We start from the raw sequence: 21,642 nt of genomic DNA, 5'->3' as shown, positions 1-21,642 counted from the left end.
ATTTAATAGACCTTTGTGTAATGGAAATGCAACGCGTTAGATGCATGGCTTATTACTCTTACCATCTTTTGTACCGCGCGCATTTCTCACCTCCTTACTTTAACGTGAAGTAACCGGATTATACTAAAACGAATCAGTTCGTACCGCAGTAAAAGCACGTTCTTTATTTCTCCTTGCATTCGAATGGGATCGAAACACTATACGGAAATACATGACGGACTAAATTTGCATGCTCAAGTGCTTGGAAATTAATGGCCATGACTGAACGAATTTCTTCCCGAAAATACATATGGTGTGTTGCTAAAATTCTTAGGTTCCAAAATTCTTTATCTAATTTTATCTCTACTTAACAAAGATTATTAATATTTAATTTAATGTTTGAATATCAATGCTTACTACGTTACAAGAAAATTTTGCCGATCGAGTTTTAGAAAGAAAAATAAGTAACATCATCGTCTATATTTAATTCAGTTTGAAATTTATTTTAATGACATCTTATTCAATTTGAGATTTAGTTACAAATTAGATAGTAATATTGTTTAAAATTACTAATATTTTTAAAGATGACAATTACTGCTTTAGTTTCGAGAAATGAATAATGTTTTTAAATAAAGTAAAAAAAAATTCTTCTTAAAATAATCCTTCCTTACTAATTAAATGTAATGACCCTCTTAATCTTTTCAGACTGAATTTCATTATGACGAAAACTATTTTTAAGTTTTTAAGCTCTTGAGTATTATTTATTCCACAAGCTACAATTATTCTAAAAAAAATATCATGTTGTGTGTGTGTGTGTGTGTGTGTGTGTGTGTGTGTGTGTGTGTGATATCGGTTGCGTTGATATAGGAAAATATTGCAATAAGAACTTTTACTTTTTGCATTTTATTATTTTAATTATTAAAACATTAATAAATTCAAGTTAAATATTACTACTAAAAATATTCAAAATAACAAAATTATAACTTGCATATATATTTTTTATTCTATTATTTGTTACTACATGATAACTCCGTTAATAATTGTATCGTTAAATATCTTTTTGCATAATTATTTTCGTGAAACTAAAATTCATTTGTTCAAAAATGTAAAACAAATGCGGGAAAAATACATGTTACTCATTTACATATTTATTATGCAAATACTGGGAAAAGTTCATTCATACAATATTCCCTGTATGATGATACAGTTACGATAAATTTATTACATTATTAAATTTACACGGAACATAAATCTTTTATAACCTAATTTATGCTACAGTAGTCATTATTAAATATATGTGACGACTAAACTTTTGAAAACATTAATGATGTTTGTAGTCTTACCAATTTTGATTTTATTTCTACATTTATTTATATAATGCGTGTCATAGGTATAATTCCAATATAGGGAACGATTTCATCATTCGTCAAACAGAACCTATCAAAACAGAAGTGAAGCGCACTTTAACCTATATCTCATTTGAAAACGGTGAAAATTTCCTGCTGAAATATGCGGAGCTTTAAATTTTGTGCGCTTAAATGACTGAAAGCAAATTGGTGAGAATGAATGAGGATGAATGAATACCAAGCCGTATAAATCCTTGCAGAGATATGAAGTTACTGGCTCGTCGCGAAAAATCTGATTTTTGCTCGTGACGTTTGCAATAACGAATACATAAAGCCCTGTGTGCAAAATTAGTGTGACGTCACGGTTTCCTGATCGATATTTATAGTAATTTATACACGAAAATATGTAACGTTGACATGCATATGATTTCGCGATTGCGGAGATTCTCTTTTCTGTTGTTATAAGTGATATTATAAATATTATTAATATCATTTAATGATAAGTGAGAAGTGTATTTTTGCCTTGTTAGCAAATATATCTATAAATATCATTAACTGTTATAAAAAATAAATAAATATGGTTTAAAAAAAAATAGAAATAAGATACAATTTTGATACCGTACGAAAAAATATGATTGTTTTACATTTCACGATAGATTAATCTTTTGTTGGTTGTATATTTTCAATTTTAATGTGAAAAATTTTTCAACTAAATTTAACTAAATTCGTAGAATTGTGTAGAAACAAGTTCTCTTCATAAAAAATAATAAGTTTTTCGAGAAATACGTAAATGTCGCTAAATGCATTTGCATACGCAATGCGCGTTTACCTTTTTTGCGACGAGAGATATTCATTATTTCATGTGAGGTACTGTGAAGCCCAATTCCCGTGGACGCTAACTTCTTTGCGTCGTTGACAGAACCGCACAATTTGCACGTCGCGCTCGTTAACGCAAAGAGTAACCACGATATCCGGGAAACCGCTGTAAAAACAGCGTCGACGCTATAAAATATTGAGTCAGGTGTACGCGATTGCGAAATAAAAATAAATACGAGGAAACTTCGTGTCGATGGGGATGCCTGCGATTCAGTCTGCCCTGCAACAATGGCGGGAACGTGAGTTCCCGGCGCTATCAGCTGGAAACTGGTAACGGTCTTGCTCGCTAAGAACGCGAGTATCTCGCGGAATTCGGGGCATAAACGCGTTGCGCGCAAGCATCGCCATTTTTCACATTATATAGAGAACGGAGACTTACGACATTACGCGAAAGTCATAAAAGAGTAACGCCATTCAGTAGGAAAGATAATGGGAGGAGTTATTAAGGCTGTGGGTTTGACAAGAATACGATGCGCTTTGCATATGACACGCGAGAGTTTTTTATTGTTAGTTCCTTTTTCTTGAATTTAAGAGATAGACACAACAGAATTGTTAGGATAAAATAATAATAGTATTATAATAGAACAAATATTACTACAATTGAGAAAAATAAATTTAAATTTTATTTAATTTTTCGATACGTCCTTTCAATAACATTTAAATACTTGATATATTTAAAATGTAAAATAAAAGTATAAAACGTAAAATATAATTAAAACGATAAATTTATATAAATTGTATATAAATTTATATAAATTGTCTCAACTATTAGAAAAGATATTTATTGAGCGAATTATTGACAAAATAGAATAATGTTGAAATTTTCGATAAGAATAATTCAAGTTTCTTCATATTTCTCTGTAATGTAATTATCTTTACAACTTTAATATATAAGTACTTTAGAATTGATTTTCTCTCTCTCTCTCTCTCTCTCTCTCTCTCTTTTAGGAAAGAAATACCAAACTTTCTTTTAGCGTATTCCGTATGACAAGATTGTTTAAGCATAGAGGATTGTAACTTACGACTTAGCTGCGGAGACTTCGCGGAATATTATCGCGAAAGCAGTTGAAGGAATTCGAAGTGCAAACGCGGTGAAAGCAACCATTTTTCACTCACCATTTAAAGGGAGGATGACACTGCCACACACTGAGCATACTGCAAAGAGGGTAAAGTGCCCCGAACTCAACAACGACACTTTCGTGGCGCATATATGCCGTGCTAGTAAATCGCTTAATGCGAGATTTGTCCGAAACGACCATTTAAGCGGCCGAAAGACGATCTCGGCACGTTCCGCCGTGTTTGCACTTAGGTGAAGCTGCACCTTGATTTTATCATGTAATCTGACGCGGTGCTGGTCGCCATTCGGTCGGATGTCAAGGATTCAAGAGCGGAAAATGAAATTATTTAAGGTGTAATTAAAACGGGATACTCATCTGCCATCCGTTGCAAAATTAAGAAGAGATTTCCACCGACCATTAGAAATTTATTGATTACGGTCGTGAACTTCCACTAAATACAGCATCCAGTTATATTATGTGGGTCTTTGTTAATTTTGTGGAACTTGTAGTTACAGTTTGTACTAACTCAATCTCGAAACCAGCAAATTATTTGGTCGAAGTCATTATTTAACTCTGGTACAGTGATATGAGATGCTTATTGAGTGAGCGCGAAACTCTATCAACGTAGAAGTTGCATAATATTCTATTAAATGTAATAACTAAACTGTTCGTATAAAATTCTAAAGTCATATTATGAAGGAAAATTTTTAGTAAATTCAAATTTTATTAAAACAATTTTATAAAACAATTTTAACAAAATTCAAAAGATAAAATCTTTATAATTAAATCATTAATATAATAAATCAAAAGCATGAAAATTTATGCTGAATGTTTTATAAATAATTTTATAAATTCATATCCTATAGTAATAACATATAGATTATGTTTCAACTTTTCTGTTATACATCATCCACACAGTATTTTAAATTAAAATTAAAAAGGTTACTTCACAATTAATCAAACAACATATCAAACAAAATTTGATTACATTTCGACCGCTTACATGTTGATAGCTTGTCAATTTGATTCTTTTGAATTGATCATCTTCAGTTTTCATGCAATTGATGTCGTAATTTTTCTTATCCATATAAATAACTGTCCCATCATACAAACTGTCAATCGATGCGAGACATATAACTGCAAATAGATGAATTTTCATCCATCGTAGGTTTTCATGTTATGAACTTATTATTATTGATTTAACAGAATTATTGAAAGAGTTTAATCAGGAAAAATATTCGTATATTCCGTATCGCAGTGCAGAAAGCAAATTTCACTTCGGATTTTTTAGCAATCTATCTTTGTCGACAATTCCACCCAAAATACACGTACGGACGCAGGTACAATCACTATATGCGTGCCGCAGAAAATGTGGGACGCGTCCAGGCATGCTCTGAAAACTGTATTGACGAGCGTTCGCACGGGATGTTATGGACGTAGTCTTTAATTGACCGATCGCACTTTTACCTCGTTCAATTCGGTCGGTGTGTATTGCCGAAATCGAGATCGTGGACCGAGATCGGATCGACGGCTGTCCCGAGTTTATGAGACCGCGCATCGGGATTTTCTATTTTTTAAAAATTGCCATTTGTTCGTGTTTTCTCCGCAATATGCATCTTCACTTCTTCCTCATTTCAGTTTCGCGTTTGTAAAGACGTGCATCGGGAACGAAACGCATCTTCTACCGTTGACGAGTTTAAAATAAGATCACGTGTAGACGTGCGATGTAATCTATACGAAACGTGCCAGGATAAGCAAATGGCCTGCTAACGATTAAAACGAAAGTCTGGCGCAAGTCTGAACCGTGTGTTTTATCTTAGAATTCAAATTCTAACACAATATTGCGAATACAAAAAATACACTGTAATGCGATCTTAGAAGATAAATAATTTACTTTTTATATTTTTTAATATTATTTTTATCTAAATATCACATTGAATTTTTAAAAGAAAATTTAATTGTAACTTGTCCTTTATATGAAATTTTAATTTTATCAAGTAAAAATCTTTTGAATTAAATATTTTAATTAATATTACATTTAATTCTATAGTCATTGATTTATTACTAATATATGGATCCATACATGTTTCTACGTTTACATTATACGTGTATTGATCTTTTGTCGTTTGTTTTAAATATTTACACATTTAATTACATCGCACCTCTGTTTGCATTTAACTCGCAGCAGACCTTTAACCTTTCAAACTGATTTTGTAATCAACGGTCTTTTTTTTATTTTTTATATCATTCAATTTTATTATTCCGTATTTAACTTCCCCATTTTACTCTTTCGATCTCATATTTCTATCTTTACGACTGTATTTATTTATATTGCGCATTTATTTTCTCGGATGTGTTAATTAACTTTTTTCACTTTGTTTCGTTTGTTTATTGCAATGCCAGAAAAACAGAAGAATGGATGCATTTTCTGCACATTATGTTAGTGTCGGCGAAAATTGTTTCCGACTACTATAAGTTTGATAGACGTGACTAAATGGCATTTAGCTTCGACATCATCTTTATAACTGCAGCTATTCCAACGCCGTCGCCGCAGCGTGTATTTAATTGATGATTAAACTGAATGCATGAAAGTCCATTGGATAAATTCAATGCAGATGATTCGCGCTGTTATAACATTCTTGTACTTAACGTCTTGATTATTATAAATAACCTCCTCCTTCTTTTATCGCATTATGCATTATCACCACGCGACATCATAACTGGCAATATCTCAGTCTCTAACGTGACTTGGAAGTTTAGTCTTTCATTTCTTGCAATTTATAACCCTTGGAATAGTTTTAAATTTATATATACGTTTCTTTTGTGAAACTTAAGTCCTCTATGATATAATAGCGTTTACTTTATCTTTTGAAACTATTTGTTGCCCTTTAATTAGAGTTTTATCATTAATTTATTGAGCTATAAATTAACAATACAGCTAATTCAACCAGAGTTTTACTGTATTTGATATATATTAGTTATAATATAATACAGTTGTATAATAATAAGTATGCCTCAAATACAATTCCAGTCAACTAATAATTATCTTTTAAAATTTATTTGATTTTTAATTTTTGATATAATAATTTTCACTTTAATAATAATTTATTTATTTGTATAATTTATTTATTTATTATACATTTATAAGTAAATAAATTATTTGACAACTAATTAATCTTTATTCAGTAAAAAACTAAATTAATTTTTACACTCGCATTGACTCTAAAGAGCATTTCTATTGTTGATCAAATAATGTATATTTTATTCGATAATTGTACACGCAAAGATAATATTTTTGTGGATGTCAATAAAATTATTTATGTAAATGCGAAAATTGTAAGGAATAAATTTTTAGCATTCGAATTCTTTCTCATATGAAATGCATTATATGCAGTGTCAATATTTTCAATGGTTACAGCTAGTGAATTCAGCTGTATTAGCTAACACGTTTGTATAATCAACAAACTGGTCCGCCACAATGATCTATAGAATCAAATAGCTCTGCAATGAACTTTTGATTTTGTTTTTGTTCGGACTATATGTATATGTAACTTGAAAATTACTACATAGTTAGAACTACAAGTAGAAGTTCGAAATTCTATTACTCGTAGCAAATTTACATTTTATTGTTTTGATTTTTGGAAATTAATTTTTTCTTTTGATTAACGGGAAAAATCTCACTTTTTTTACCGACACCTCAGTGTTAGCGAGATCAAAGTGTTTAAAAGCGAACGCTACTCAATTTCCTTTTCTCGTGTACTTTGAAGGTGAGGGCGGTAATTGAGTGCATGCAAACGCTGTGTAACGTATAGCGTCTAATTAGCAGCTAAACTCGCGATCGATGAGAGACTCCGCCCCTCCGGAGTTTTCAACTTATTTACAAATTATGCAATGACCTATAATTAGTAATATTAATTCCATCAACTGCGTTTGCGAAATAAAACCGCATTAAATGATAAGTCTTTAAGTTTCGTTCGAATGTCTTACATGATTAATTATGACAGAAATATCGCTCTAAAATTTTTACTCACATCAAATGAACGATAAATGGATTATATACGTGCGTTATATATCTTTACAACTATACGCTCCGTGTTCGTATAATTAGAACGCGATAATCAGCAAAGTAACATTTCCTCGCTATGCAACAATGAAATAAGCACCTGCAATTTAACGATTATAAGTTTCTCTTAGTATGCGCGTACATTACATATCTAGAATGAATTACTTTTTTAGAAAAAAATCGAGAAATAAGATATCTCGAGATATTTGAAAAAATATTTACAGATATTTGATTAGAATATAATCCCCATATAGCACAGATCATTCCAATATTGTACCAATTACAATGTTCCAGCAAACACTGCAAACAATATTGCTATGTATTTCTGTGCTGTATAGATCTCTTTATGTAATACATTTACTACGAAGTGTTATTTATTGTTAGCTATTTTAAATATCTATTGAAGTGTGATAAAATCAGAATGTCGTTTCGCGTTATTTTTGCAAAGACTTACCAGTACGTAGACCGCGAACGGCATAACAAGCACTGCTACGAGGAGATCGGCGACCGCCAAACTGACGATAAAGTAGTTAGTGACAGTCTGCAATGCTCGTTCTCTCACTACCGCTAGGATGACGAGCACGTTACCGAAGAGCGTCAAACACGGCACGATCACGAGTATCAGAGCCCACCAGCTGTTTGCATTAGACTTCTCGTCGACGCCGGCAGTCTCGCACTCGCCCAGCCTAACGGTTCCCCCGGCGACTATCGACGACGTGCAATTAACGCTACTAAGATTCAGATCTGTGCCGCCGTCGTAGTAGGCCGTCAGATTCACGAGAACGCTGTAGTTCAGTCGATTGATATAATCACTCAGGTCGTCGAAGGCGAAGAGGTCGGATACGCTACCGGTATAGTTGTCAACGCTCGTAGAGTATGACGACGTGGAGTCTGCGAACGACGAGGAGGCGGACAGAGTCGAGAAGGTGGCGATCGTCGAGTCATTGAACCAACCGGATCCGTCGCCATCAACGTCACTATCATTCCCCGCAAGGGCATCGCCCAGAAAGTCCACCATCTTCTCCTCTTGCACGGTCGTGGCGACAACATCGATGGCGTTTGTAGCCACTTCTCCTCCAGGCGGCTCGTCTAGGTGCCGATGCTCGCGGGTCAGCGAAAGATTTCGAAGGATCGACCTCACGAACGATTCATTCGCTCTTGCCTCCATCACGGTCGATCTTCGTAATCGACCTTACCACCTCGGTCAGGCACTGACACCAATCACGAGATCTTTGAACATCTCGCCCGAGATTTCATCTTCCTGCCTATGCTCGACATTTCCAAGTTAACTTATCTTCCGGACCACGTTTCCTGTGAAACGATCTTCTGTTTCCCTTCTTATTTTCCTTCCACTCTGTCGTCTCTTTTCTCTTCTGGATTCTTTTTCTTTGTCTAGGTAGCAAGTACGATAAGACTTCTTGATCCTCTTTGCGAACAAGAAGAGGTACTGTTTCTAACCGGCCCTTTGGCCGGTCGCACAGTTTTCCAGGATCCCCAGCTTAGACGCGTATCAGTTGAATCCTTCCTCCAGAATTTCTGTAATGGAGGAAAGGTTGATGGTCACTATCAGCGCTCGCTTTAACGGGAAAACATGCAACCGGGACAAAAGTTTGTTTTCAAATTTCGCTCGGAAAATTGCCCACAAAAACAGAAATTTTCCACTTGTAAAACGTGACCTAGAACCGATACCGTGTTCTCGACCTGTATGTACATACGCAAATGTAAACTAAGCATTCCTAACTTTTCAGTTTAAATTTTTATGAAGGCGCGGGTTAAACGTGATGTTCTCAATTTCAATTGCAAATGCCCTAGTTAGTCGGTTATTCGTTATTTAATTGGTACCGGAATGTAGATTTAATAAAAGTTTTAACTAAATTTTTCTTTCAGATTATTGTTAAAAACTAAATTATTATTGTTGACTAAATTCTTCTATCATTATTTATTACTTTGCTTCATCAGTCATTATATTACTTGGAAATTACTAATTATAAATTAATTTTTAAAGAAGTATCGTTTGAATATAGATATGACAAGGTTTTATTATTTAACTATTCTAGGAATTCGTGCAAAGTCCTCAATTTTTAATAAAATTATAACGTATTACGAAATCTTTTTATTTTTTTTTGTCGTAATTCCTTTATAATAATGTGCCCAAGATTGCCGCCATATCCATTACCGTGTCCTCAAACACTCTCGCCAAGTAGAACAAACGCGCTCTATTACTTCGCTCGTGATCGCACAGTGATTTTAATCCCGATCAAACTTTCCAAGCGAGACGATAAATTTACGCAAGGAAGCCGCCCGGACTATCGAGTGTCTCCTCTCTAATGAAACGTGGAAAGAAAAACTCGCGCAAGCGAACTCCCATCTGCGCGTATCAACATTCGAGACGAGTGTCTCGTGGTGCAATCTCGGAATTAAACAAAAGCTCACGATTGTTCCCATCCGTCCGCCCACGGATCGCTCGAAATGGAACGCCGTTTCATTCTCGTATAGGCGAAAGATCGAAGGTATATACAGAGAGAAAAGTCGGATTGACAGTTGGACAGGCATTATATGGTGTTTCTTTTCTGACACGTGCATTCGATGAGGATGTGAGAAATGTAAAGAGGAAATCAGAAGCAAGAGAGATGAGAGGGAGAGGAGGGGGAGGGAGGGAGGGAGGGAGGGAGAGAGAGAGAGAGAGAGAGAGAGAGAGAGAGAGAGAGAGAGAGAGAGAGAGAGAGAGAGAGAGAGAACGAGCAGAGGATAGGTCTTGAAAGATTTCAACACAACCGGGGTAAACCCTCTTAAGGACAGAAATCATCTCCTTATCCCACGGGACCTTCCATCCTCCGTCGATTCGATCCCTGCTCTATATAGAGCCTAGAGTAGAAAGGCGGAGTGCTACCGGTATATGTGTATCGCCTGGCAATATCTTTCAGACTGTAAATTCCTCAGAGTATCGCAGGCTACTGGCTGTAAAGTTCACGGGATATATATGTAGCGCATAATAGCATCCGGTATCCGCTATCTGAATTCTCCCGGCCATGGAGAGTTGGCGGTGTTCATGTAAGCTGAGGGTGAGGAAGGAAGGGAGTCCGATCTATGCAAGCAGGGGGAAGGTGGTTCGCACACGGTTGGCGGGGAAAACAGGGGAACAAAGCGGCTCTGGAGCTGTGGAGGCTCCTGTTAAAAGCCTATGTCGGTCTCTTTCCTTCATTCGTCGGACGACGGATCTATCCATTCTTTATCGACGGCCATTCGTGCCCACGCTTGCGAAAATTGAATTCCATTGTGGCGGCTATTGCAGGCGACCGCGGCGAGTCGTCCGTTTAATGCATTAAGCGCAGCGAATATGCGAGCCGACCGTGTGTCGGCTTGTACTGTTTTGGATTGCAAATGCGTGCCACGCGAGATCTTTTTATTTTTCATCACACACGAATGCGCGCAGTTAATACATTTGTTTTGCGCGGGGATGTGTTGTGTATCGACATTGCGAAGAAATATCACATTATTCACGGCTAAGTAAGTTATTTAAGAAGATATAGGAAGATTATAAGTATGACGAAACATTATATCGATTTGTATTATATGATTATATCGTAAAATAGTGTTATATGTATATAAAATAGATTTATATATGCATATTTTTATTACTAAAATGATTAAATTCAAAATAATCAATTTTTTTCAAACTTTGATCACCAAAATAGTCTTAATTTTAAATGTTGTCTGTAAGAAAACTCTCTTTTTGTGTTTACAAATATGACACAATCTAAATCGGTCACTTTGTAGAAAGTATTATAATCTCTTTGAAAACTTCAAGAAGCTACTTATTTTAACTAAAAAATTACATTTTTTTAAATTGTGTCACGTTTGAAGTAAAGAAACGAGATATTTTTAATAAAGCAACAACCAATGTTCAAATATTTTAGTTATTTCAAATATACATAAATAAATAATACAGACATAAATAAAAATTGGTTTGAATATAAATGACTGAAAGCAAAAATCTTGCAAAAATATATCTTTTTTTAGTTTTTTAACATTTTTTATACACATATTTTTTTCAAAAAGCATTTATATCAAATTTAAATTTATGAGAACTTTTAGTATATTTCATCAAAGTGACGCGAGTAAAGAGAACGAGTAGAATTTATGGGAAAATAACTAACGCATGTATATTTATAAGAAACTGTAACAAAATATCTATAAAAAAATATCAAACTATAATTTTCCATGATGTAATTAAAATCTGTATGCTACAATCTATTGCAACTTTTTTAATAGATGTTATATATAATTGCATATATAAATAATTAATTCTTAAATTTTATTCTTCACATAAATTAATTTTTATTGTGTATTTAAATACTTTTGTTTACATCTTCTAAATATGTATATTTTAATTTTTATTTTGTAAATTAATTAAAGATAAAATTTAGAAAGTAAAGAACATATGTTAAATAATTAAATTAGTATTTATTTTAACACTCAATATTTCGAAATTATTATTTTAAACTGTAACATATATTTTTTCAAAATTCTTTTATAACGTATAAATTTAACAATACAATGTGTAATATGGTTCCGTGTATTAATAACTAAGACCTGTTTAATTTTTGATATATCAATATACTTGTTGATCTTAAAGATTCTAAGATCAATGTATATAAAAAGAAAAATTGGAGGGTTTTATCTTCGCTTTTATAAAAGAATAAATGCATATAATCTAGTTCCTCCAAGCTCTTGAAAACCATTAGGGAAAAAATCCGGAGTAGAGACGACCTAGAAAAGGAAACAGCACGCATCCTGTAATTCACCCCATATTCTCTCTTATTCCTTTTTTCTTTCATCATCAGCATGCTCTCCTTCATCGTTCAAATCTTCTTTTTACTTCGATACCGCAACCTTCGTCCCGTTCTCCAGCAACGAGTATTCGACGGAAGTGTAGGAATTGAAGAAGGGTGACTGAATTTTATCAGAAGGAATATATACCCGCACTGCGAAAGTCAAATCTTAAACGTCGTTCCGAGGCCGCCGACATTTTAGACTGTCTCTTCGATATCGACATTCTGGAAATGTTCGCGAATGCCATTCCCGACTTCGCTCTGTCGTGAATTTGAGGAAAGTAAACGGAATGCTGCGGCGTAAGTGTTTTATATAATAGCAGTATCGCATTGCCATTTGTTGCTCACGAATTACTATGTGAAATAACTCTATTACGACAACACGCTGCTTTTGCAAATCTACTTTTTTCTATATATTTTCTTACTTTCATAATGATTGATGTACGATTAATTTATTTATGCAATTTAATGATTTTAATTTCAAGCCACATTAATATTTAAAAATAATGAATATTTGTTGAAAACTTTCAACAGTTCTCGGATTCACAAGTCGATTTGAAGTCGATTGATTTTTAGGACTGCTTTATTGTATTTGATATCTACTAGATTTTCTATTGATCTTCGAAAGAAGAGCGACATTTTATCGATGCAGCGTTAATAAAACATCAATCTTCTCGATGCACCATTGATAAAATGTTGATCTTCTTTGAAAATCAATAGAAAATGTAGATTTCGGTTAGAAAAATCAATCGATATTGATTTGATTTTGACTTACAAACCAGGGTTTTAACCATCAACAATTTGTAATCTGTAAACTGAAAAGGATCTTCAATATTTTCTAAGATATATCTGGAATCCTAAAGCTGCAAAGGAATTTAAGAGATTAACGATGATATATATTCAACAGTACTTGCAATATTTTTAACGACAAAGTGTTTTATATATCGTATTACTCTTTTCATTCTTTATGCTTTCATAGTATTTTATACATGGAATATATGATACCGAGTTAGAGCGCAGTCAAATTATTCGTAAGAATACTGCTATTCTCCCATGGAATCTTTGATATTTTGAAGATTGTGGAAGATGATTTAAAGACTTGTTGAATTTGTAGATACCATTAATTTTTTTCGATATTCTACAGAAATACCCGACTTCTGTTTACGAATTATAAGGATTTCAAACTGATATACATGCTCGATTACGATTAATGCTGGTCTGAGTAATAAGTGAAGTAAGAATATTCTCTTTTCTCCTGCCTCTCGACAAGAAACGTGGCGTTACTTGAATATGTAAATATGCAAAACGATATTAATCCCTAGTGAAGAACACAGTGTTGAAATTTTGTTCTCGGCATTTGGCGCTGTTGTTGCCGCTCGCGTCCCCTCCTAAAGTAAAACTTCATGCATTATTCTGCGCTTATGCACAGAAAAGAGAAAATACCGAAATTTGACATTTCATTTCCTCTAAACCTAACATAGTGTGCGCGTTAAGAACAGACGGACATTACGCATTCAAATATCTCGCAATATTTCAGAGCAGAAAACATTTACATTTATAAGAAAAAAAGTGATGCGAATTTAAAGATTTTAAAGATATGCTTTATTAAAAGAAAAATGGATTAGAATTTATTCCGTAATTTTTAATTGCTTCGTTAGGCGTAAATAATCTTTCGACTCATCAAATTATGCGGAAATAATTCCACGAACTGTTGTGATAAACTTAATTATATTAATTAGTTATATCAATGAATTAAAATCAATTAAGAGAAATAAGCCTATTTTTGGTCAAAGTAAATCTTAGTGCTTTAATATTTCAGAGTGAATTTATGTACATGTCCAATTGTGCGTACCGAAATCTTTTTTGGTTTTGTGAAACGTAATTATAAACAGAACTATAATAACATTGCATATTAAATCGAAAAACAATTTATTAATTTTTTATATTAATGAGCATTTTAGAAGAACATTAAGAAATTAATTAAATTTCAAAATAGATGAAAATAAATTGATACAGTCAGTAGCAAATATCAAAATTAGTTAATTATATAATTTTACTAATTTAATGTCATATATTTTATCAACTTTTGACAACATTATTTTACATTTATAATAATCAGGAAATTTAGATAGTTCTTATAATCTTATAGATTTTACCATCAACAATTTTACTGAGTCAATTGACTCTGGTTTCTTAATGACAATAGAGTTTCGATATTTTCTCCTCAACCAAAGTCGATCGTAAATCATTTGAAAGCAGACCATTATGTTTTTATCCATTCAATCAGATAACAGTTATAAATCACATATTTTAAAAATTGCATCTTTTCGAAATTATATTATTATGTTTTAAAACAATTGTCTTTAATTCATTTAAAAATAGTTTCGAAAATAATATACTCAGAAAAATATTATAAAATTGTATATGCTATACGCGTATGAATGATTTTCTTGATATTCTCTCTCAAGTTCTTCTCGAGAATCTTTTATGACATATATTTGTGGTATATTTTGATGTTATTCACTACCCCAAAATATTCATTGAAAAAATGTCTTCTGTCAAAAATCGTACAGCATAATTTATGCTTTAGATCACATCAGATCCGTTCAACCGAGAAAAATTGAGTGGTAACGAGATGTGAATAGAAAAGCTTCGACTACAAACGGATAATATTAATGTGCGCGCGCGCGTTCTAGGAAAAAATGATCTAGTTTTCAAGTCAGTCAATATCACGAGGATCATGTGGAATATAAAAAGGTTGCACGTACACGCAGGAAATCTCGCAAGCGTGAGTAATGCGAGTTCGTCCACTCTCGCATAGATTAGTCTCAAAGGATTCCGTTGTCGACGAGCTAACTTTCGCGGGCACGCAAACAAGCCTTCGGTGTAACTTTGCCCGCTCCGTACCTCTCTGAGAATTACGCGCAAGAACGTTGCTATTCGCGCTGATGACAAACGTTGCGTGTTCTATAAGCGGATAAACACGAACGCGTGCTTACGAATATCGATAATCGATACATACGTTATTCATATTCTACAACTTAAGTCATAAAAATAAAAAGAAAATAGTATTACGTAACAATATCTTAAGTCTTAAGATCCACTGCAAGAACGATAAGGGTTTTTAGAATGTAATCGAAAACGATGACTTTGTGCTCATAATTAGCAAGTAAGACAGAAGTTATAAAGTGTCACAGGAATTATCATGGTTAATAATTCTGTAATATGTCTAATAATATAGTTCTTATATTTACTAGAAGTCAAAGTAAAGCAAGTAAGACAAGATTGAGTGCCACAGAAATTGCCATGATTAATTCTCTGTCGACAGTGTGAAATTTTCATTCTTCGTCCGCAGTCTATGTTTTCAAACTTTATATAGATTTTTATATTGTTTTGTACTGTATAAAAATCTGAAAAAAATTCTTACACATTTATTTAAAATTTAACGAGTTCTCACTGTCATCAGTTGAATTGTATTTTATTTATTTGTATTATACAGATTTAAATTTGTCTACAGAATAATAAAAAAATCGAATGTGCTTTTAAAATCCAATACAATGCTGGTGGAAGGTTAATAATTCGATAATATATCTGTAATGTAGTTCTTATTTTTACGAAAAATCAAATTTGTCAAATTCGCATCATGTGTCGCATGTATTTTGAATGTATTCCAATTTATTCTTTCTCATAAATGCTAGCAACATTTGCTAGCTCATATAACATTATACTGAAGTTTAATAGAGTTGCGTGCAATACATGGCGATAAAACGCGACTGCTATAAATAAATGAACACTTCTATCTGCACGCAGTAAATGTAGCGCGAGCTTCAGGAATAAAAATATCGCGTTAATTGTGAATTTGAAGCTAATTGTGTACGATGTGTACGATGATAATTCGCAATTTGATTTGATATTAAAAATGTTAGGATTGCAATTCGCAAGTTGATTAAACAGCAATATTTAAAAGCGTGTTTAACAGAACTGAAATTGTCATAATTTGTTTCTAAAATTTCACATTTTCTCAATTAACTAACCGACTATTCTTTTACATGTATAAAAGAGACGAGACAATCAAAGTTAGACAAATGGCTCGCTTATAATTGCGTTATTTGTAATTCGATTTCGCGAGCATAAAATAAATAGGCATTCCATGTGTTGCTTTCATGAATTTCCGGTACGGAATACGCCGCCATCAATTTCAAATTTTTCAAAACGCGCCGCCAATTCTCTCTGAAACATTCGATGTACGAATATGTACATACAAAAAGTTCTGAAATTGTTTTCAAATATTAAATCGTTGTTGCAACGATTTCTGCCACGGCAAAACCAGAAAATATTCGCGCAATATATTCCCAGCAATTTTCATCTCGCCGAGAAGGCAACATCTTTCTCGTCCTTTGTGTAACGTAACGTCGTTTTCTGTCCTTTTAAAAATAAAACGAGAAAAGAAATGAAATCATATCTTCCTAGATTGATCGCTTTTGTGCAGCAATTGTGACGAAGAATACCGAACATCGCGAGAGGAAAAATATCATTCTCTACCACCGCGGTGAGCCCGACTTAGATTAATCGGCGAAATAATGATATAATTAATTACGTACAATTAGCACGAAACTTCGCTAATGCGGAGTCCTTTCTGCCCGCTGTTCCGTTAGACATTTGGTGCACCATTTCGGTGAGAAATGATTCCAAGAAATTATTCCGAGTACTGCAATATGTATCAAAAGCATATCTCTTTCTGTCTCTCGTTCTCTCTTTTTTGCTCTAATATTTAGTTTTAATTTAAAAAATGACAAATGTCTCTAGCAATTTAATAATAATCTTAAATGCTCATGTTTACAATACCTTCCATTGAAAGTATTTTATTTCTGAATGTATGAGATGCGAATGTAATTATAAACTCGACATGGCACTGAATAGAGAAATAAAATTTGCACGATTAAATTAGACGCGTGACAGTTTGATACGAAAATTAATATAATAAAATTTGAAATTGAATCGAAATGCATACCGATACATACATGCGTTTGTGAATCGAAATTTCAATATTAATATGCGGTTATAAAAGAGACCATTGTATTAACTTTATACGTGCTAAAAGATTTCTCCTCGGTTGAATATAATTAACAGTTTAGTTCATGAAATGTGGTATGTAATATAATAATTACTAACTATCGCGAGGCAAGTATTCATATGTCGCACATATTGACATGTGTTACATATGCATAATTAAATAAAACGAACTAAAAATAAAATTCAATATATATTAATAATTTTAATATGTCCCATGTATATTAATCGATTAAAATTAAAAAAATTAATGAAATAAAAGTGTATGCAATTCCACAGAAGATTGACCGTGTAAAAATGATTTTCTTAGAAAACATTAGAGAATAACGACAAAATTTCTATTAAATTTCATTGAGACATTTTATGTTTTAAGAGTAGTTTCATAAATATAGTATTGTTGATTGTAAATATGTATCTTTTATCGAGAAATCAGCTTGTAATGTTTCGCTATATCAATTTGTGGCTAATGATTTAATTATCTAATTTAACAAGTTTACTTCTTTGAATAATTAAAAAATATTCACTATAATCATCTATAAATATCTATTAACATTATTATAAATATCTGTTAACAAAATAATGCTAATAAATTAATAACTGATTTCTGAGAGTTTATGTGGTAGAATGATGCTTAGAATGACCGCCAAATATTTCGTGTGCTGGTAGAGAGGACTAAATTGAGTCGAAAAGTCCTCTACCATTTTGCAATTTTTGCAATGGTTAACAAGATATTAATTAATTACTAAATATTGCAGAATATTGATTTTCAATAATTTTTTACTCAAGTACTATCAACTTCACTGAATAACAGCAAGAGACAAAAATTGTTTATTTTCTTCTCATACATTGAAAAAAAATATAGTCAATTTTAATAAATATTTAGTTGAACACTGCCAACTAAATCTTTATTAAATATAAAGATTTATTTGATACAGGAAATGTTAATTTGATTTAACAATCTTTTTTTTTTACTGAATAAATATTTATTTACTGTAAGTAAATTTTCCTGTAAAATTAATAGTAAAAAAGTGAGTAAAAAATTATTAAATATCATATTCGGTGATTTTTAATAATTAATATTTTTATAACTATTATGACAATGATAGAGAACTTTCCTTTCAATTTAGTTCGCTCTACCAACAGAATATTTGACAGAACATTCTGAGATATCTTGTATATTACAATGTAATATATACGGGTCTCTCACCACTACCGTATTTCCTTTTAAGAATATTTTTGAAGTAATTTAAAGATAAAAATTTTAGGATTAAGGTTCATTATTAGTGATTTAATATTCATTTTGAATAAATTTCTCCTATCCTTTATATTCAAATATTATTTATACTATTCTATAATTTAATGACATAAAATTTTTAATTTTACTTATAAACAATCTTATTATATATCCTATAACCCCCCCCCCCCCCAACAACTTAATTTTAATTATTAATCTAAATACACATTCCTGTATACTTACTTTGTTACGACTTCTTTCAATTATTTTATTCATGAAAATGAATAAAAAATGGGCAATTTGTACATATTTTATCTAAATTTCAATTTATTAAATTTAATAAATTTACTATTAAATCCTCCCTCCTTTAAATATCAAAACTTAAAATCCTTATAGTAATAATTCATTTAATTGTAACTCATTCTTCCCTAATAACTCTACATTTTGATTTGAATGGTATAAAACACATGGTACACACTAATAATCAGTGTTGGTTCAAATTGACATTTTATTTATTATTTTTTAGATTCATTATTAGCGATTAGTAGTAGCTTTAATAGCTAATTTAAAAACTATTATAGTCTCGATATTTTTACATTAGAATTTTCGTCTCTAAATTATTTAAAAATACTTAAGAGGAAATGTTGCAGTAGTAGATATATAAAAAGGACGCTCTGTATAAGTATGTATATAAGAAAATAAATTATATTGATTTATTAATTTTAATTAATATTATTGTACTAAACTAAAACTTATATATAAAAACTAATGTATATCTCCTCCATTTGTCTTCTCTTTCAAAAATTTGTAATCAGAAGCGCAACTGATACAATTGTCATTTTTCTTCGTCGAAGTCACGTTGGCATACCTATAATAATGGTGAACGCAACAGGTAATGGCACAGAAACGTGTCGTATTAAATTAACGGAAAAAGATTCTTGCTTCTTTTACCATATGATCGCACTCGATCGATTATCCAAAGATGTAACAGCATATATATTCGACATTTCGTTTTTTAAACTTTTTGCTACGTGAGGGATAATTTTCTTGCATTGTAAAAGCATGAACAAAATGAATTATAATTATCGATTATAATGATTATAATTGTTTTATGCGATTATCGTTTCTCTAAAGAGAGAGAACAGATTATGAACGTCATTGGATATTGCCGGTTATGGGCATTCTCTTGTGACATCGAATTTTAGTACAATTTTGTCAGGACGGAACGGACCCGTCAATAAATTTCCTGGTGACATTTAACGTGCACTAACATCGCCGCAAAGAAACGCACGAGTATTTCAAAAACAACACGACTTTTCATGGATATTATTCAGTAATATATTTTCATAGTGAGTTTAAATAATAGCAAATATGCAGCAAATTGTCTGACATATATTTAAAAAGTCTAATTCTATAATATTCTTTACAAAATTTTCAAAAGAGAAATGGAGCTAGAATTATTATTATTATTTTTAATTACACACTCGCTCATTGATTAATATTTATTTACAATCATTTAACGCTAATTTATGGAAATTTCTGAAATTACACGTGTTTCTGTTACAAAGCAGTTCTTTGCTCTACCAATGAAAAGATTAGTATAAAAGCGAAAGCTCTTTTCTCTAATATCGCTTACAGTAGAATCTACCAATCGGGGATCGTAGCAATAGCTTTTTATGGAAATGACTCAATATGTTAAATACACGGATCGTAGATATCTGGATCGCAAGGAATTTGTAAAATACCGTGCATTCAGGGAATTACTGGAATTACCTTGTCAACTGCTGGATTGGAGGACTGCCGTGAGTGCCGGCGGATTCAATTGCGCCTGAAAAAGCAGAGTGGCCTGCTGAGAGCCCATTTGCACAAAATCCAGTGATTGCTACTCCCACAGCTTATGCTACCAAGTAATTTTGGAATATCAGCGACACTTTAAAATGCCTGTGTTTCGTGATATGGCAAGGCACGATAACCTTTGAGAAAAATCGAATCAACAATTTCAAGATTTCAACACAGTTGTACGTCTGTGACAAGACTAATTTTTTTGTATAACATTGCATAAAAACATTTAATTTATATCGTAGAGTTCAGATAAGTATATAAAACTAAATTATAAATATAGTAAAGTTTTTTTTTATAAGGTTATTTATGATGGTAGATGACGAGAATTATTTTTGATTGCGTGTAATTGTGTCTTAAACCATGTCTTTACCATGTTAATAAGTTACATATTTAAACTCGTGTAATTACATGTGAGTATTTATATTAAGTATTTATATTGTATGTAAACAAGTTATAGGATACATTATGCATTATCACTGCAGTCAGTTAATTTCATGTTAGATGATTTCTTTACTTCTGAAAGACGTGTAATTAAGGCAGAGATGAATTATGAAAGAGAGAAAATGAGAATAAGTGTGATTTTATATTGTAATTGACAATATTTATGTCCCTCTCCCGTCATAAATATCATATAATTACCATACAAAATCCAATCTAAATTATTTATATAATTTGTACTCGTCACGCTTCGTTATTTCCTCACTTCGGATAAAAGCCAATTTAAACAGAATAGCTTGGAAAACCAACCATTAACAATTGTCGGGATTAATTTTACATTCACGAACATTCTACAGTAAATGCTTACGCCGCGAAAAATGACATTTTTTAATTATAACATTGAAAAGAATGGGTATATTGGTTATGTGTGGATTTAATAAATAAAAATATTGTAATATTCCTCTTAAAGTCAAAAAGAATAAAAAAAAGGCAACCCACTAGCAACCGAATGTATTCAACTTCCCTCTTGGGCAATCCACTTTACCCTATGCCCTCGCAGAAAGGCTTATCAACCCGCATGTATTCCCAGAGAGAACGGTAATGAAAATGCTTCCGGAATATTTCACGAGACCCTTTAATACATCAAGGGATGGAATGGAGGAGCGGTAAGTGAAAACGAAAAGAGAGAACGAGACGAAGCTGCTGTACAGTCGATGTTAGAATAGGAGACGAAGGCCGTAAAAGAATCCCTTTTCCATCTTTGCGTGTATTACACCCTTTGTTCTGCGCGGTCTTTTTATTTGTAGTCCTTAATTCTAGTGACACGAAGCTGGCCTGAGGTATCTCTTTATCTCGCTCCATCTTCACCATTATGAAATTACCCGCTCATTGTTATGGATGCATT

General features: G+C 32.3%; 1 protein-coding gene across 6 annotated transcripts in view; it reads right to left on the bottom strand.

Moving 5' to 3' along the window:
- The window catches only part of Dop2R (dopamine D2-like receptor), a 272,365-nt gene that overhangs the window by 249,895 nt on the left and 828 nt on the right, over nt 1–21,642 (bottom strand). For all 6 annotated transcript variants that reach the window (XR_015547773.1, XM_011051192.2, XM_087414636.1 and 3 more), the window contains exon 2: nt 7,777–8,858. Coding sequence is in view for 5 of the 6 variants with exons in the window: in XM_011051192.2 (XP_011049494.2) it covers nt 7,777–8,490 (714 nt within the window). In the remaining variant the exon portion in view is untranslated. The remainder of the gene's footprint in view (nt 1–7,776; nt 8,859–21,642) is intronic.

Source organism: Acromyrmex echinatior, chromosome 16 (genome assembly GCF_024713525.1).
Source record: "Acromyrmex echinatior isolate Ae372 chromosome 16, ASM2471352v2, whole genome shotgun sequence".
Lineage (NCBI taxonomy): Eukaryota > Metazoa > Arthropoda > Insecta > Hymenoptera > Formicidae > Acromyrmex > Acromyrmex echinatior.
The sequence above is the reverse complement of the archived record's forward strand: the minus strand, read 5'-3'. Positions and strand labels throughout refer to the sequence as shown.